This window comes from Peromyscus leucopus, chromosome 23 (genome assembly GCF_004664715.2).
Source record: "Peromyscus leucopus breed LL Stock chromosome 23, UCI_PerLeu_2.1, whole genome shotgun sequence".
NCBI classification, from domain to species: domain Eukaryota; kingdom Metazoa; phylum Chordata; class Mammalia; order Rodentia; family Cricetidae; genus Peromyscus; species Peromyscus leucopus.
In genome coordinates this window covers 28,854,268-28,867,798 of record NC_051082.1, presented here as the reverse complement: position 1 = coordinate 28,867,798, position 13,531 = coordinate 28,854,268, and the positions used below count along the sequence as shown (strand labels likewise).

The following is a 13,531-nucleotide window of genomic DNA, read 5'->3' as shown; positions in this document are numbered from 1 at the left end:
CCTCTGTGCCACAGCTCTGGAATGCCCAGCTCACAGTCACTACACAAACTGCCTTCCCTCTTGTCCACCTTCCTGCTTGGACCCGGACAGCCGCTGTGAGGGCTCTGGCCATAAAGTCCCTGCCACTTGCAGGGAGGGCTGCATTTGTCAACCGGGCTACGTGCTGAACAATGACAAGTGTGTGCTCAAAACTCACTGTGGCTGCAAAGATACCCAGGGTGTCTTCGTCCCGGTAAGTGGCATGGAGAGTGGGATTGGGCCACTTTCTCCTTGCCGTCCCTTCTCTCTGTGAAGGGCCTTGGAACAGGAAAGTTGGTCCGGTCTGGTGCAGGCTACGCAAGTGCTCTGCCTCTGACCTATGTCCCCGGCACTTGATGGGGACGGCACACAGGGGCTCTTCACTCAGCCTCAGATGCAATTGGTTTTTCTGTTTTTACACCTGTGGTTTATTGACTTAGTGGACTGAAAGTACAAGCCCCTCAACAGGGGGGCTGTCTCCCCAGAAGCAGTCCTCCCTGTCACTGTGTCTCTCTGCCCCTGGCTTCTGCAGGAAGGCAAGAACTGGATCTCCAGCAGCTGTACCCAGAACTGTGTCTGCATTGGAGGGGCCATCGAGTGCCAGAATTTCCAGTGTCCCTTGGGGGCTCAGTGCCAGGACAATGAGGATGGCAGCAGTAATTGTGTCAAAATCAGTAAGGGAGCCGCGGGGAAGGCGGGGAGGGTGTGCACGTGACTGGAGAGCCAACAACAAGGGAAGGAGGCACTTGGTCTCCTGGCCTAAGGAGGACAGGACATGTCGCGGTGGAGAGGGATTCTGGGGATGTACGGCTGGGCTGTTCCTTTTCAGTTTAAATCTCTCCATGGTGAGTCTCCCACATGAGCTTGGGAGACCCATCTTCTTCTTCCCTGGGGGCTTGGCACACAGACCACACTCAGTAAATGGTTGCTAAGTGAATAATAACAAAAGAATGAAAATGCGCTCGGCTCTGTTCGTCCCAGCCCAGTCTGGTTTCTGTAGTTTCTGCTTCCTTGGGCCCCTCTGTTCCTCTCCAGTAACCCATCTCTCCTCCTCCTCCCCGCAGCTCTGCAGTGCCCGGCCCACAGCCTCTACACCAACTGCCTTCCCCCATGTCCGCCTTCCTGCTCCGACCCTGATGGCCACTGCAAGGGCACCAGCCCCAACCTCCCCTCCGCCTGCAAAGAAGGCTGCCTCTGCCTCCCTGGCTTTGTGCTTGATAAGGACAAGTGTGTACCCAGAATTCAGTGTGGCTGCAAAGACACCCAGGGTGCCTTCATCCCAGTGAGTGGGTGTGGAGAGTGGGTTTGGGGCCCCTTCCCTCTTCCCTCTGCTTCTCACTGCTTGGAATGTTCTGTCTGTATGGCTGGCCCTGTAATGTGTAGACCTGTGTCCTCAGGGCCTGGTATACAGTAGGCAAATGTTCTAAGCATGAGCCTTGCCCCCAGCATCCTACTCCTGGATTCTAGGCAAGCCTTCTGACTCTGAGCCGTGCAGCACCCCCTGCTTGATGGGATTCTAGGCAAGCAATGTACTGCTCAGCCACACCCTAGACTTTCACTGGGGAAGTCTACTCAGGCTTTCTGTCTCTGAACAGAAGACTGCAGCCCCAAATGCCATTTTTAAATCAGATATTTTCTATTGAATAGATATGGAGCTTGAATATAAGGAGAGCACAAATAAACCCTTCAGGCATGAGGCTAAACCTGGCTCTCTAGAGCATCCTCTCAGTATCCACTTCTTTCTCATCTCCTGGCTTCTGCAGGCAGGCAAGACTTGGATGTCCACAGGCTGTACCCAGAGCTGTACCTGTATGAGAGGGGCCATCAGGTGCCGGGATTTCCAGTGTCCCTCAGGGACTCACTGCAAGGACAATGAGGACGGCAGCAGTAACTGTGTCAAAATCAGTAAGGGGGCCACAGGGAAGGTGGGGAGGGTGCGCTCAAGGAAGGAAAAGACAGAGGGGGCAAGGAGGATCTCGGTCCTCTGGGCTTAGCTCAGGGCTAAGAGCCACCGTAGTCAGAAAAGATTCTGAGGACCTATGTTGGACTAGATCCTTTCTCAGGGTTAGTCTCTAAATGGTCACTGCTATTTATTAAGTGGCACTGTTTACCATGCGAGAAAAGCCACAAGGCATAACAAAACCCACTATAAGAGTTTATTAAGGGAGAGGAATAGAAGGGGTGTGCATATAGGCCTATGGAATGACTGGGCAGGAAGAGAGGGGAGGAATAGGTGGAACCCGCTTTTATAGGTCTCCCCACACACATGTGATTATGGGCTTGCTCTCTATGCCATGCATGCACACAGATTACGTGACCACAATGCATGCAGATTGCGTGATCACACAGCGCACGGATTGCGTAGGACGTAAGGCCCTAGGATGACTAAGCATCTTGCTTGGCTACTGGACAGCACATGTAGCTGGGGGAGGGTCTAAGAATTCTAACAGTCACTTCCTTTCATTCTTCATACTTGCTTCTCTCAGCCTTAGCAAACAATCTGCAGTCAGTAAATGTTTGCTGAAAGCACAATTCGGGGGAAGCCCCAAGCTCACGTGGTTTATGTATCTGTGGCCCCTCTATTTTCTCTACTCACTCCTTCTCCTCAACCCCACAGCTTTCCAGTGCCCGGCCCACAGCCAGTACACCAACTGCCTTCCCCCCTGCCCACCTTCCTGCTCGGACCCAGACGCCCACTGTGAGGGTGCCGTCACCACAGCCCCCTCTACCTGCAGGAAGGGCTGCATCTGTCAACCGGGCTATGTGTTGGATAAAGACAAGTGTGTGCTCAGAATTGAGTGTGGCTGCCAAGACACCCAGGGTGTCTTCATCCCGGTGAGTTGGTGTTGAAAGTAGGATTTGGGGTGCCAGGAGATGGCTCAGTGGGTAAATAACTTGCTGTGTAAGTGTGAGGACCTGGGTTCAAATGACCACAACCCATATGGATGGGTGTAAATAGCCCATGTGGGTAACCCTAGTGCTTCTACTGTGAGAACAGAGACAAGACAGGAGAAGCCCCAGATTCTTGTGTTAGTCTTGTGTGGGAGCAACTGAACAGTAACAGGAAAGAGTCTGCAGAGAGAGAGAGAGAGAGAGAGAGAGAGAGAGAGAGAGAGAGAGAGAGAGAGACCCTGTCTCAATATGAGCAGAAAGCAAGAGCTAAAAATAGAAAAGTCTCTGACTTCTGTAGGTAAACACTTCCCAGGACCACACACAAACACACAGAAAAAAGTTTTGTTTTGTTTTGGATTTTTGAGACAGGGTTTCTCTGTGTAACAGCCCTGGATGTCCTGGAACTTGCTTTGTAGACCAGGCTTGCCTCGAACTCACAGAGATCCGCCTGCCTCTGCCTCCTGAGTGCTGGAATTAAAGATGTTCACCACCACTACCTGGCTTTTTGTTTTGTTTTTTAAGTTCGGTTAGTGACCACTTTCTCATTCCCTCTGCTTCTCTCTGAGATTGTTCCTGCCTTATGGCTGGCTCCAGAGTGTGAAGGTTAGTCAGGGCCTGCCACAGGCTAGGCAGGCGATCCACCACCCAGCTACCCTCTCCCATTTCCTCACTAGAAGATTCTAGGCTAGTGTTTTACTGATGAGCAACATCCCATTGCTAAAATGTACTCATCGTTAATACACACCCATTGCTCATCACCCTTACCCATTGATAGATTTCTGATCAGGAGCTCCATTTATGAATCATGGTCCTAGGCCCCTATTAAGGAGGATTCTAGGCAGGGGCTCTACCACTGAGCCACACCCCAGCCCCTCACTGGGGGATTCTAGGCAGACACAGTACCCCTTTACTGTATCTCTGCAGTGGTTTTTCAAATATTTCTGTGGTTGGTTGATGGAGTAGATATGGAAACTGCAGACTCTGAGAACAAATGTAAGTCCCTCTCACGGGAGGTGAGACTGTCTCCTTAGACGTGGTCTTTGGTTATCACTTCCTTCCTCTTCCTGTGGCTTCTGCAGGCAGGCAAGACCTGGACTTCTAGGGGCTGCACCCAGAGCTGTACCTGCACGGGAGGCGTCATCCACTGCCAGACTTTCCAGTGTTCCCCAGGGACCTACTGCAAGGACAGTGACGATGGCAGCAGTCACTGTGTCAAAATCAGTAAGGGGCCGTGGGGAGGTGGGGAGGGTGCGCTCCTGGCCGGGGGGAGGAGACGCAGGGTAAGATGGAGCTTAGTTCCCTGGGGATAAAGCTCGGGCATAGGCAGGTACCACGGAGATGACAGCTTCTGGGGACCCACAGCTTGGCTGGGGCCCTGAACGCTCCATGTCCTCAGCTCACTCCTCTTTGAAGCCTCGGCACACAGCCTGTGGTCAGTAAAGGTTTGCTGAGTGAATCACGAAGGGAAGAAAAGCCCCAAGCCCTGCTGGTCGTCCTGCCCAGCCTGGTCTCTATGGTCTGCCTCTGTTCTCTCCACTAACCCCATTCTCCTTCCGTCCCCCAGCTCTGCAGTGCCCGGCCCACAGCCAGTTCACCGACTGCCTGCCCTCCTGCCAGCCTTCCTGCCTGGACCCAGACGCCCACTGTGAGGGCGCCGTCACCAAAGCCCCCTCTACCTGCGAGGAGGGCTGTGTCTGCCAACATGGCTATGTGCTGCATGACGACAAGTGTGTACCCAGAATTGAGTGTGGCTGCCAAGACACCCAGGGTGTCCTCATCCTGGTGAGTTAGAATAGAGAATAGGTTTGAGAGGGCTCAGTGGATAACTCTCTTGCTGTATGTATTAGTCAGGGTTCTCTGTGGAATGGATCTTTTAAATATAAAAAGGGGATTTATTACAATGATTTACACTGAAAGTCTTACAGGCTTATGTAAGTCTAATCCAACAATGACTGCCTATAAGTGGAAGGTCCAAGAATCCAGTAGTTGTTCAGTCTGTGAGGTTAGATGTCTCAGCTGGTCTTCAGTATACACTAGAATCCCAAAGAGGTAGGCTCTAATGCCAGTGAAGGACTGGATTTGCCAGTGAAAGCAAGCAGAGAGAGAGAGAGAGAGAGAGAGAGAGAGAGAGAGAGAGAGAGAACGAACTTCTTTTTCCCATGTCTTAATGTCTTATCTAGGCTGCCAGCAGAAGGTGTAGCCTAGACTAAAGGTGGATCTTCCCACCCCAAAGATCGGATTAGAAGATCCACTTCAAATGATTTAATTAAGAAAAAAATAAATCCCTCACAGGTGTGCCCAGTCATTTGGGTTTTAGTTCATTCCAGATGTAGTCAAGCTGACAACCGAGAACAGCCACCACACTGCAAGTGTGAGATGTGGGTTCGAATGACCACGCCCACATGCAGATGCTGTCCTAGTTCTTATCCAGTGCTCCTACTGGTAGATGAGAGACAGGAGAATCTTCAGAAAGTGGGAGCTAGCTAGTCTTGTGGAGAACAACAGCAGCAGAGGTGTGTGTGTGTGTGTGTGTGTGTGTGTGTGTGTGTGTGTGTGTGTGTGTGTGTGTTGGGGGCAAACTATCTCAATACAAAATAGAAGGTAAGAGTCAAAACTAGAGACTGTCTTCTGGCCTTGATGGATAAGTACTTCCCCAGTCACTCTCCCACACAAATACATAAAAAATATTTTTAAAAATAGGTTTGGTGGCCACTTTCTAATTTCCTCTGCTTCTCTCCACCTGGGATGTCCTTCCCTGGTTGGTCAGGGCCTGCCATAGGCTAGGCAGGCTCACTACCAAGGAGCCACACCTCTATCCCCTCACTGGAGGATTCTAGGTAGGTGCTCTACTGCTAAGCAGTACCTCAGTATTGCTGGGGGATTCTAGGCAGGTGCTCTACCACTGAGTCACACCCCAGCCCCTCACTGGGGGATTCTAGGTAGGTGCTCTACCACTGAGCCACACCCCAGCCCCTCACTGGGGGATTCTAGGCAGGTGCTCTACCACTGAGCCACACCCCAGCCCCTCACTGGGGATTCTAGGCAGGTGCTCTACCACTGAGCCACACCCTAGCCCCTCATTGGGGATTCTAGGCAGGGGCTCTACCACTGAGCCACACCCCAGCCCCTCACTGGGGGATTCTAGGCAGGTGCTCACCACTGAGCCACCCCCCCCCCCCCCCCCCCCACCCCAGCCCCTCACTGGGGATTCTAGGCAGGTGTTCTATCACTGAGCCACACCCCAGCCCCTCACTGGGGGATTCTAGGCGGTGTTCTATCACTGAGCCACACCCCTGCTCCTCACTGGGGATTCTAGGCAGGTGTTCTGCCTCTAATACATGCCCCACCACCACCTCTCACCCTTGCCTGTCAGTTGGGCCTTACTCTAGTGCTCTGTGGCTGACCTACACACCAGGCTCCCTTTGGGAGATTCTAGGCCTCAGCTCTACCATGAGCCATTCCCCAGCCCTTCAATAGGGATTATCGATAGTCTAAGGATGAGCCGTACTCTAGTCCTCCACAGGAAGAGTCTAGGCAAGCACTGCACCCTTGAACTGTACTGCCAGTCCCAGATGCAGCATTTGCTCTTTTGTTTGTTTGTCTTAAACTTTTTTTGGTTTTTCCAGACAGGATTTATCAGTATAGCTCTGGCTGTCCTGGAACTTGCTTTGTAGACCAGGCTGGCCTTGAACTCACAGAGATCCGCCTGCCTCTGCCTCCTGAGTGCTGGGATTAAAGGCATGAGCCACCACTGCCCAGCTGTTTTTGTTTTTTGAGACAGAATCTCACTAAGTAGTCCTGGCTGTCCTTGAACTCACAGACATCTGCCTGCTTCTGCTTCCCAAGTTCTTGGATTAGAGGCATTCACCACCACATCCTGACAAGATGTAGTGGTCTTCCTTTTTCGTTTTCCAAACGTTTTCCACCTGTGGTTGATAACACTGGATTCTGAATGTCCAGACAGGGAGGGCAGACTGAAGCCCTCCAGACAGTGGGTGGCTGCCCCCTTAAACCAGCCCTTCCTTTCTCTCTTTCTTTCTTTTCTCTTGGCTTCTTCAGGCAGGCAAGACCTGGATCTCCAGAGGCTGTTCCCGGAGCTGCACCTGCATGGGAGGGGTCATCCAGTGCCGGACTTTCCAGTGCCCCCCGGAGACCTACTGCCAGGACAGTGGCAAGGGTGACACCAGTGACTGTGTCAACATAAGTGAGGGAGCCACCATGGGGAGGTGGAGGGTGTGGTCCCAGACAGGGCAAGAAGGGGGAGGGGTAGAGGAGAGAGATTCTGGGGTCCCACCACTCAGCTGGGCCCCTTCTTGGCATTAGCCTCTCCATGGTTAGCCTCCCATGTTGACTTGGGAGATCCGTTTTACTACTTTGGGACTTGGCACACATCCCATGCTCAATAAATGTTGGCTGAATGAATAATACAAGAGAGGCCGAAGCCCTCAAAGCTCTGTTGGCCATTCCGCCCCTGTGGTTTCTGTAGCCCCTGCTTCTTGAACCCTCTAATCTTTTCCACTAACCCAGCTCTCTCTCCCCCAGCTCTGCAGTGCCCCGCCCACAGCCGCTACACCAGCTGCCTGCCTTCTTGTCTGCCTTCCTGCTGGGACCCAGAAGGCCTCTGTGAGGGCGCCAGCACCACAGCCCCCTCCACCTGCAAGGAGGGCTGTGTCTGTCGAGATGGCTTTGTGCTGCATGAAGACAAGTGTATGCTCAGAATTCTGTGTGACTGCAAAGACGCCCAGGGCGCTCTCATCCCAGTGAGTGGGATGGGGAGGCATGGGGAGGGATGGGGAGTTGGCTTAGTATGTAAAATACATACAGAAAAGAATGAGGACCTGAGATTGAATCTCCACAACCCATGTAACCTGGCTGCCTGCGTGGCCCCGTGCCTGTAATCCAGGGCTCCTACTGGGAGGTGGAGGTAGAGACAAGAGAATCCCTAGAAACTGGAGGGCTGGCTAGTCCTGTGTGCCTAGTGGAGGAAGACAAGAGTAAAAAGAAAAAGGAGAGGGGGAGGGGTGCTGTCTCAGTACGAAGTGGAAGGAGATTATCCTGTGACCCCCACAGATACATGTGCCCCAGTCCCACGCACACAGATACACTCACCCACACAGAAAAAGATTGTTTTCAAACGTGGGGTTGGGGTGACTTGCTCTTTCCTTCTGTTTCGTACACCTGTCTATACACATGGTTGCCTTGGGGTGCGGAGGCTGGGCAGGCCCTGGGACATACTGGACAAATGCTCTGTAGCTGAACCTCCAGAGCCAGATGCCTACTTATGTAGTCAGAGACTTATGTAGTCAGACGCTGTCTGGACTGCGCTGTGCTCGCAGGCCGTCAGGGGACGACTGGAGGACAGACGGGTACCTCTGAGTTGTAAGCACTTGGATGGGGATCTGGGCAGTGCTCTGCCCGCCCCACAGGTCATTCCCCTCCCCCAAGTTCCCATCAATGACTGATGGACGGACTGGATGTGAGAGCTGTAGACAGCAAGGGCAAAGGTCAGCACTTCAGAGACGAGGCTGTTGCCTCTGACCAGCCCACCTGCCCTCACTTCGGTTTCATTCCTGGGGCTTCTGCAGGCGGACAAGACCTGGATCAACAGAGGCTGTTCACAAACCTGTACCTGTGCGGGAGGGGTCATCCACTGCAGGGAGTTCCAGTGTCCCTCGGGGACTTTCTGCAGCGACATGGAGGATGGCAACAGTAACTGCACCAAAATCAGTGAGGGAGCCTCGGGGAAGGTGGGGAGGGTGCAGGTGCCTGGAGACCAGGGGCAGGCAGGCAGGAGCTTAGTCCCTGGGCCTCGGGGTCAGGGTAAGGGCTAACAGTGAGGAGAGATTCTGGGGACTGGTACTCTGGGGTTGGGTACTTTCTCAGTCTTGGTCTCTCCATGGTTAGCACCCCACAATACCTTAGAAGATCCATTCTTCTTACTTTCTTTCCTAGGGGCTTGGTGCACAGGCTGTGGCCAGTAAGTGGTTTTGGGGGGAAAAACAAAAACAAAGAAACCTACGTTCAAGTTCTCTTGAACAGTCCATCTCCTCTGGTTCCTGCAGCCTCTGCTTCCTCAAGCCCCCCAGGGCCTCTCCACTGACCCCCCTCTCCCTCCACACGGCAGCTCTGCAGTGCCCGGCCCACAGCCAGTTCACAGCCTGCCTCCCCCCCTGTCCGCCTTCCTGCTCCAACCCGGATGGCCACTGTGAGGACGTCAGCACCAAAGCCCCCTCCAGCTGCAAGGAGGGCTGTCTCTGTCATCCAGGCTTTGTGTTGAATGAGGACAAGTGTATACCCAGAATTGAGTGTGGCTGCAAAGACACTCAGGGTATCTTCATCCCGGTGAGTGGGTGTGGAGAGTGGGCTTGGGGTCCCCTTTCTCCTTCCCTCTGCTTCTCTGAGCCTGGGATGCTCATATCTGAATGGCTGGCGCTGGAGTGTGAACGTTGATCAGGGCCTGGCACTCGGTAGACTAGTACTCCGAAGTGTGAGTCACCTGTGAGGTTTCAGGAAAGCAATCTAACTCTACCACACAGCAGTCACCCATTTGAGGGTTCCAGGAAAGCAATCCACTGCGGAGCCTTGCCCTCAACTCCTTACTGGGGGGTTCTAACAGACCTTCTACCGAGGAACCACATCCACCAGCACCAAATGCAATGACCAAAAAAGATTTTATCAATTTTATTATGCGTGTATCTGAGTGTCTGTGTGAATGTGTGTCGTGTGAGTACACATGCCTGGAGAGGCTAAGAGAAGACATCAGATACCTGGGACTAGAGCTATAGATGGTTTTGAGGATCCCAGTGTGGGTGCCGGAGTCTAAACTTGAATGCTATAAAAGTGCAGAAAGTGCTCTTAAATGTTCAATCATCTCAGGCTGGAGAGATGGCTCAGAGGTTAAGAACACTGACTGTTCTTCAGAGGTTCTGAGTTCAGTTCCCAGCAACCACATGGTGGCTCAAAACCATCTGTAATGAGATCTGGCGCCCTCTTCTGGCCTGCAGGGACACATGCAGGCAGAACCCTGTATACATAATAAATAAATAAATCTAAGAAAAAGGTGTTCCGTCATCTCCCCAATCCCTGAATGCGGTTTTTAAATCGGACGTCTTCCACCTGGGCATGGCTGACTCAGTAGATGGGTGGAGTGTGTGGATAATCCATCCAGGCTGTGAACTGTCTTTTCAGAACACCCTGCCAAGTCCTCACTCCCTTTCTCTTCCCACGGCTTCTGCAGGCAGGCAAGACCTGGACCTCCAGAGGCTGCACCCAGAGCTGTGTCTGCACAGGAGGGGTCATCCAGTGCCAGACTTTCCGGTGTCCCTCAGGGACCTACTGCCATGACACCAATGATGGCAACAGTAACTGCACCAAAATCAGTAAGGGGGCCGAGGGGAAGGTTGAGGAGGTGTGCTCCTGGGTGAAGGAGCCAGAGAAGGGCATTCTGAGAGTGTGGGGTACCACAGTGGGAAGGGGTTCTGGGGACCCATGGCTGGGCCACATCCTTTCTCAAGGATGCTTTCTCAGCTGTTAGTTTTCCACACAGACTTGGGAGACCTTCCTCATCCTTTTTGCTTGCCGCCTTCTTTTTAAAGGTGTATGTGTGTTTGTGAATGTGAGTGTGTGTATGAGTCTGTGTGTGAGTGTGTATGAGTGTATGTGAGACTGTGTGAGTATGTGATTGTGTGTGTGAATGTGTATGAGTGTGTGTGTGTGTGTGCGCGCATGTGCGCGTGTGCGCGCGCGCGCGGCGCGTGTGTGTGTGTGTGTGTGTGTGTGTGTGTGTGTGTTGGATCCCCTGGAGCTGGAATTACAGCGTATTGTGAGCCACTCACCCTGGGTGCTGGGCACTGAACTCAGATGTTCTACAAGAGCAGCAAGCAGTGTTAACTACTGAGTTAAACACTCTCTCTCCAGTCCAAGACCCACTCTTCTTTCCTCGGAACGTGGTGTATCCCCCATGCTCAGTAAATGTATGCTAAAGAAATAACAAAGGGAAAGAAATTCCCCCAGGTCTGGGTTGTTTGGCGTGGTGGGGCTTTCCCTGCTTCCTTGCCCCATTCTATCCTCTCCACTAACCCACTCTCTCCATCCGAAAGCTCTGCAGTGCCCCGCCCACAGCCTATTCACCAACTGCCTACCTTCCTGCCTGCCGTCCTGCTGGGACCCAGAAGGCCTCTGTAGTGGCACCAGCCATAGCGTTCCCTCCACCTGCAAAGAAGGCTGCGTCTGTCAACCTGGCTATCTGCTGTATAACGACAAGTGTGTGCTCAGAATTCAGTGTGGCTGCAGAGATGCCCAGGGCGTTGTCATCTCAGTGAGTGGGCGTCTAAAGGGGGGTTGGTGGGGGATGGGAAATAGCTCAGTGTATAAAACATTTGCTCTGCCAGTATGAGAACCTGAGTTTGAATCCCTACAACCCACGTAAACCTTGTTAGCCTGTCTCTAGTCCAGGGGCTCCTACTGGGATGTGGGGGGGCCAGGGACAGGAGAATTCCCAGAAACTTAAGGGCTAGCTAGTCTTGTGTGGGCAGCAGTGAACAATGAGGGAAAGAGAGAGAGAAAAACCACTGTCCGGTAAAAAGTGGAAGGTGAGAACCAGTACCTGAGGTTTTCCTCTGTCTCCACATATTCATATTCATGCACTCCTATTTACAGGCATGCCAAAGAACATACACACACACACACACACACACACACACACACACACGTTCTAAAACCGAGGTTGCACCGGGCAGATGACACACCCCTTTAACCAAGCACTCAAGAAGCAGAGGCAGAGGCAGGCAGATCCTGTGAGTCTGAGACTAACTAGATTTACAAAGTGAGTTCCAGGACAGCCAGGGCTACAAATTGAGACCGACTCAAACAAAGCAAAAACACAAGAAAACCAGCTGGGATTGAGGGCGACTTCCTCTTTTCTCCTGCTTTGCTGGGGATGCTCCTGTCTGAATGGATAAAGGTTAGGCAAGTGCTCCTCTGCTGAGCCCTGCCCCTGTTCCCTCCAGGGACATTCTGGTCAGGAGACATGAGACTTGGTCACACTACCTAGCCCTCCCTTGAGGACTGGGCTGAGCTCTGCCACTGAACCACACTCCCCACACCCCACTGGGGAATCTTAGCAGATGCTCTACCATGAGCCAGACCCCTAGCCCATCACTGGAGGGTTCTTGGCAAGTGCTCTACAGCTGAGCTCGGCCTTCTCCAGCCACCCTCACTGAGGATCCTAGGCAGAATTTCTGTATCGGAGCCATGCTCCCAAGCCACCAGCAGAGGATTCTAGGCTTAAGCTCTAACACTGCGCCACGCTGTCAGCTCCTCAGTGGAGGACTCTGGGCACAAGCCATACCACTAAGCTGTGTCCATTGTCACAGGTGCATTCCCCCAGGTCTTTTCCTTCCATGCTTAGGATAGGTTCAGATCCTGCTGATAGGGAGGGCAAGGTCAGCCCTTCAGACAGGAAGGGAGGCCCTTTCCTTCTCACCAGTCCCTCTATCCTGACTTCCTTTCTCCCCCTTGACTTCTGCAGGCAGACAAGACCTGGATCAACAGAGGCTGCACCCAGAGCTGTACCTGCTCAGGAGGGGCCATCCTGTGCAAGGAGTTCCAGTGTCCCCCAGATACTTACTGCAAGGACATGGAGGATGGCAACAGTAACTGTGCCAAAATCAGTAAGGGGGCCGCGGGGAAGGTGGGGAGGGAGTGCATGTGGCTGGAGGGATCAGAAGGGGAAGAAGGAGGGTAGTCCTCTGGGCTTTTAATTAAGGTCTGGGATGGGGGTACCACCATGGGGAGGGATTGTGAGAACCTATGGCTGGGCTGGATCCCATGGTTAGTCTTTACATCGTTAGTCTCTAAATTGACTTGGCAGATCCAAATTCTTTTTAAAGATGTCTTTAAGACATGTATAATGGTGTGCCTGTGTGTGTATTTATGCACCTGAGTGCAGTGCATGTGGAGGCCAGAAGAGATGCTGGATCCCCTGAAGGTGGAGGTACAGGAGGTATTGAGGACCTTACATGGATACTGGGATCCGAATTCAAGTTTCATATAAGAGCAGCAAGCAATTTTAAAGGCTGAGCCATCTCTCCAGCCCCCTTGTCTGGTTTCTGTAGCTTGCTCACTTGGGCCTTCTAGGTCATCTCCAGTAATTCCAGTCTCCTCCTCCCCGCAGCTCTGCAGTGCCCGGCCCACAGCTACTACACCACCTGCCTTCCCCCCTGTCCACCTTCCTGCTCCGACCCTGATGCCCACTGTGAGGGCGCCATCACCAAAGCCCCCTCCACCTGCAAGGAGGGCTGTGTCTGCCAACCTGGCTTTGTGCTATATAACGACAAGTGTATACTCAGAATTGAGTGTGGCTGCAAAGATGCCCAGGGCGTCCTCATCCCGGTGAGTGGACATCGAAAGTGGGGTTGGTGGGGATAGGAAACAGCTCAGTGTAAAACATTTGCTGATAAGAGCTGAGAACCTGAGTTTGAATCTTGGTGGGGTGTGTCCGTAATCCCAGGGCTCCTAGTAGGAGATGGGAAAGAGGGACGTGGTCATCCCTAGACATGGTGGTCAGGAGTGAAGAGCAGCAGCAGAGACGGGCAGAGGGCATGGGAGGAAGGGAAGAAGA

The 13,531-nt window shown here is 52.8% G+C and overlaps 1 protein-coding gene across 1 annotated transcript in view; it reads left to right on the top strand.

Annotated features, from left to right (window-relative positions):
* The window catches only part of Zan (zonadhesin), a 106,353-nt gene that overhangs the window by 49,524 nt on the left and 43,298 nt on the right, over nt 1-13,531 (top strand). Inside the window, exons 36-50 of the mRNA XM_037198525.1 lie at nt 15-232; nt 551-692; nt 1,083-1,300; nt 1,782-1,923; nt 2,636-2,853; nt 3,990-4,131; nt 4,475-4,692; nt 6,970-7,114; nt 7,453-7,670; nt 8,496-8,637; nt 9,035-9,252; nt 10,148-10,289; nt 11,010-11,227; nt 12,440-12,581; nt 13,085-13,302. Of these exons, the coding sequence (XP_037054420.1) occupies nt 15-232; nt 551-692; nt 1,083-1,300; nt 1,782-1,923; nt 2,636-2,853; nt 3,990-4,131; nt 4,475-4,692; nt 6,970-7,114; nt 7,453-7,670; nt 8,496-8,637; nt 9,035-9,252; nt 10,148-10,289; nt 11,010-11,227; nt 12,440-12,581; nt 13,085-13,302 (2,741 nt within the window). The remainder of the gene's footprint in view (nt 1-14; nt 233-550; nt 693-1,082; nt 1,301-1,781; nt 1,924-2,635; nt 2,854-3,989; nt 4,132-4,474; nt 4,693-6,969; nt 7,115-7,452; nt 7,671-8,495; nt 8,638-9,034; nt 9,253-10,147; nt 10,290-11,009; nt 11,228-12,439; nt 12,582-13,084; nt 13,303-13,531) is intronic.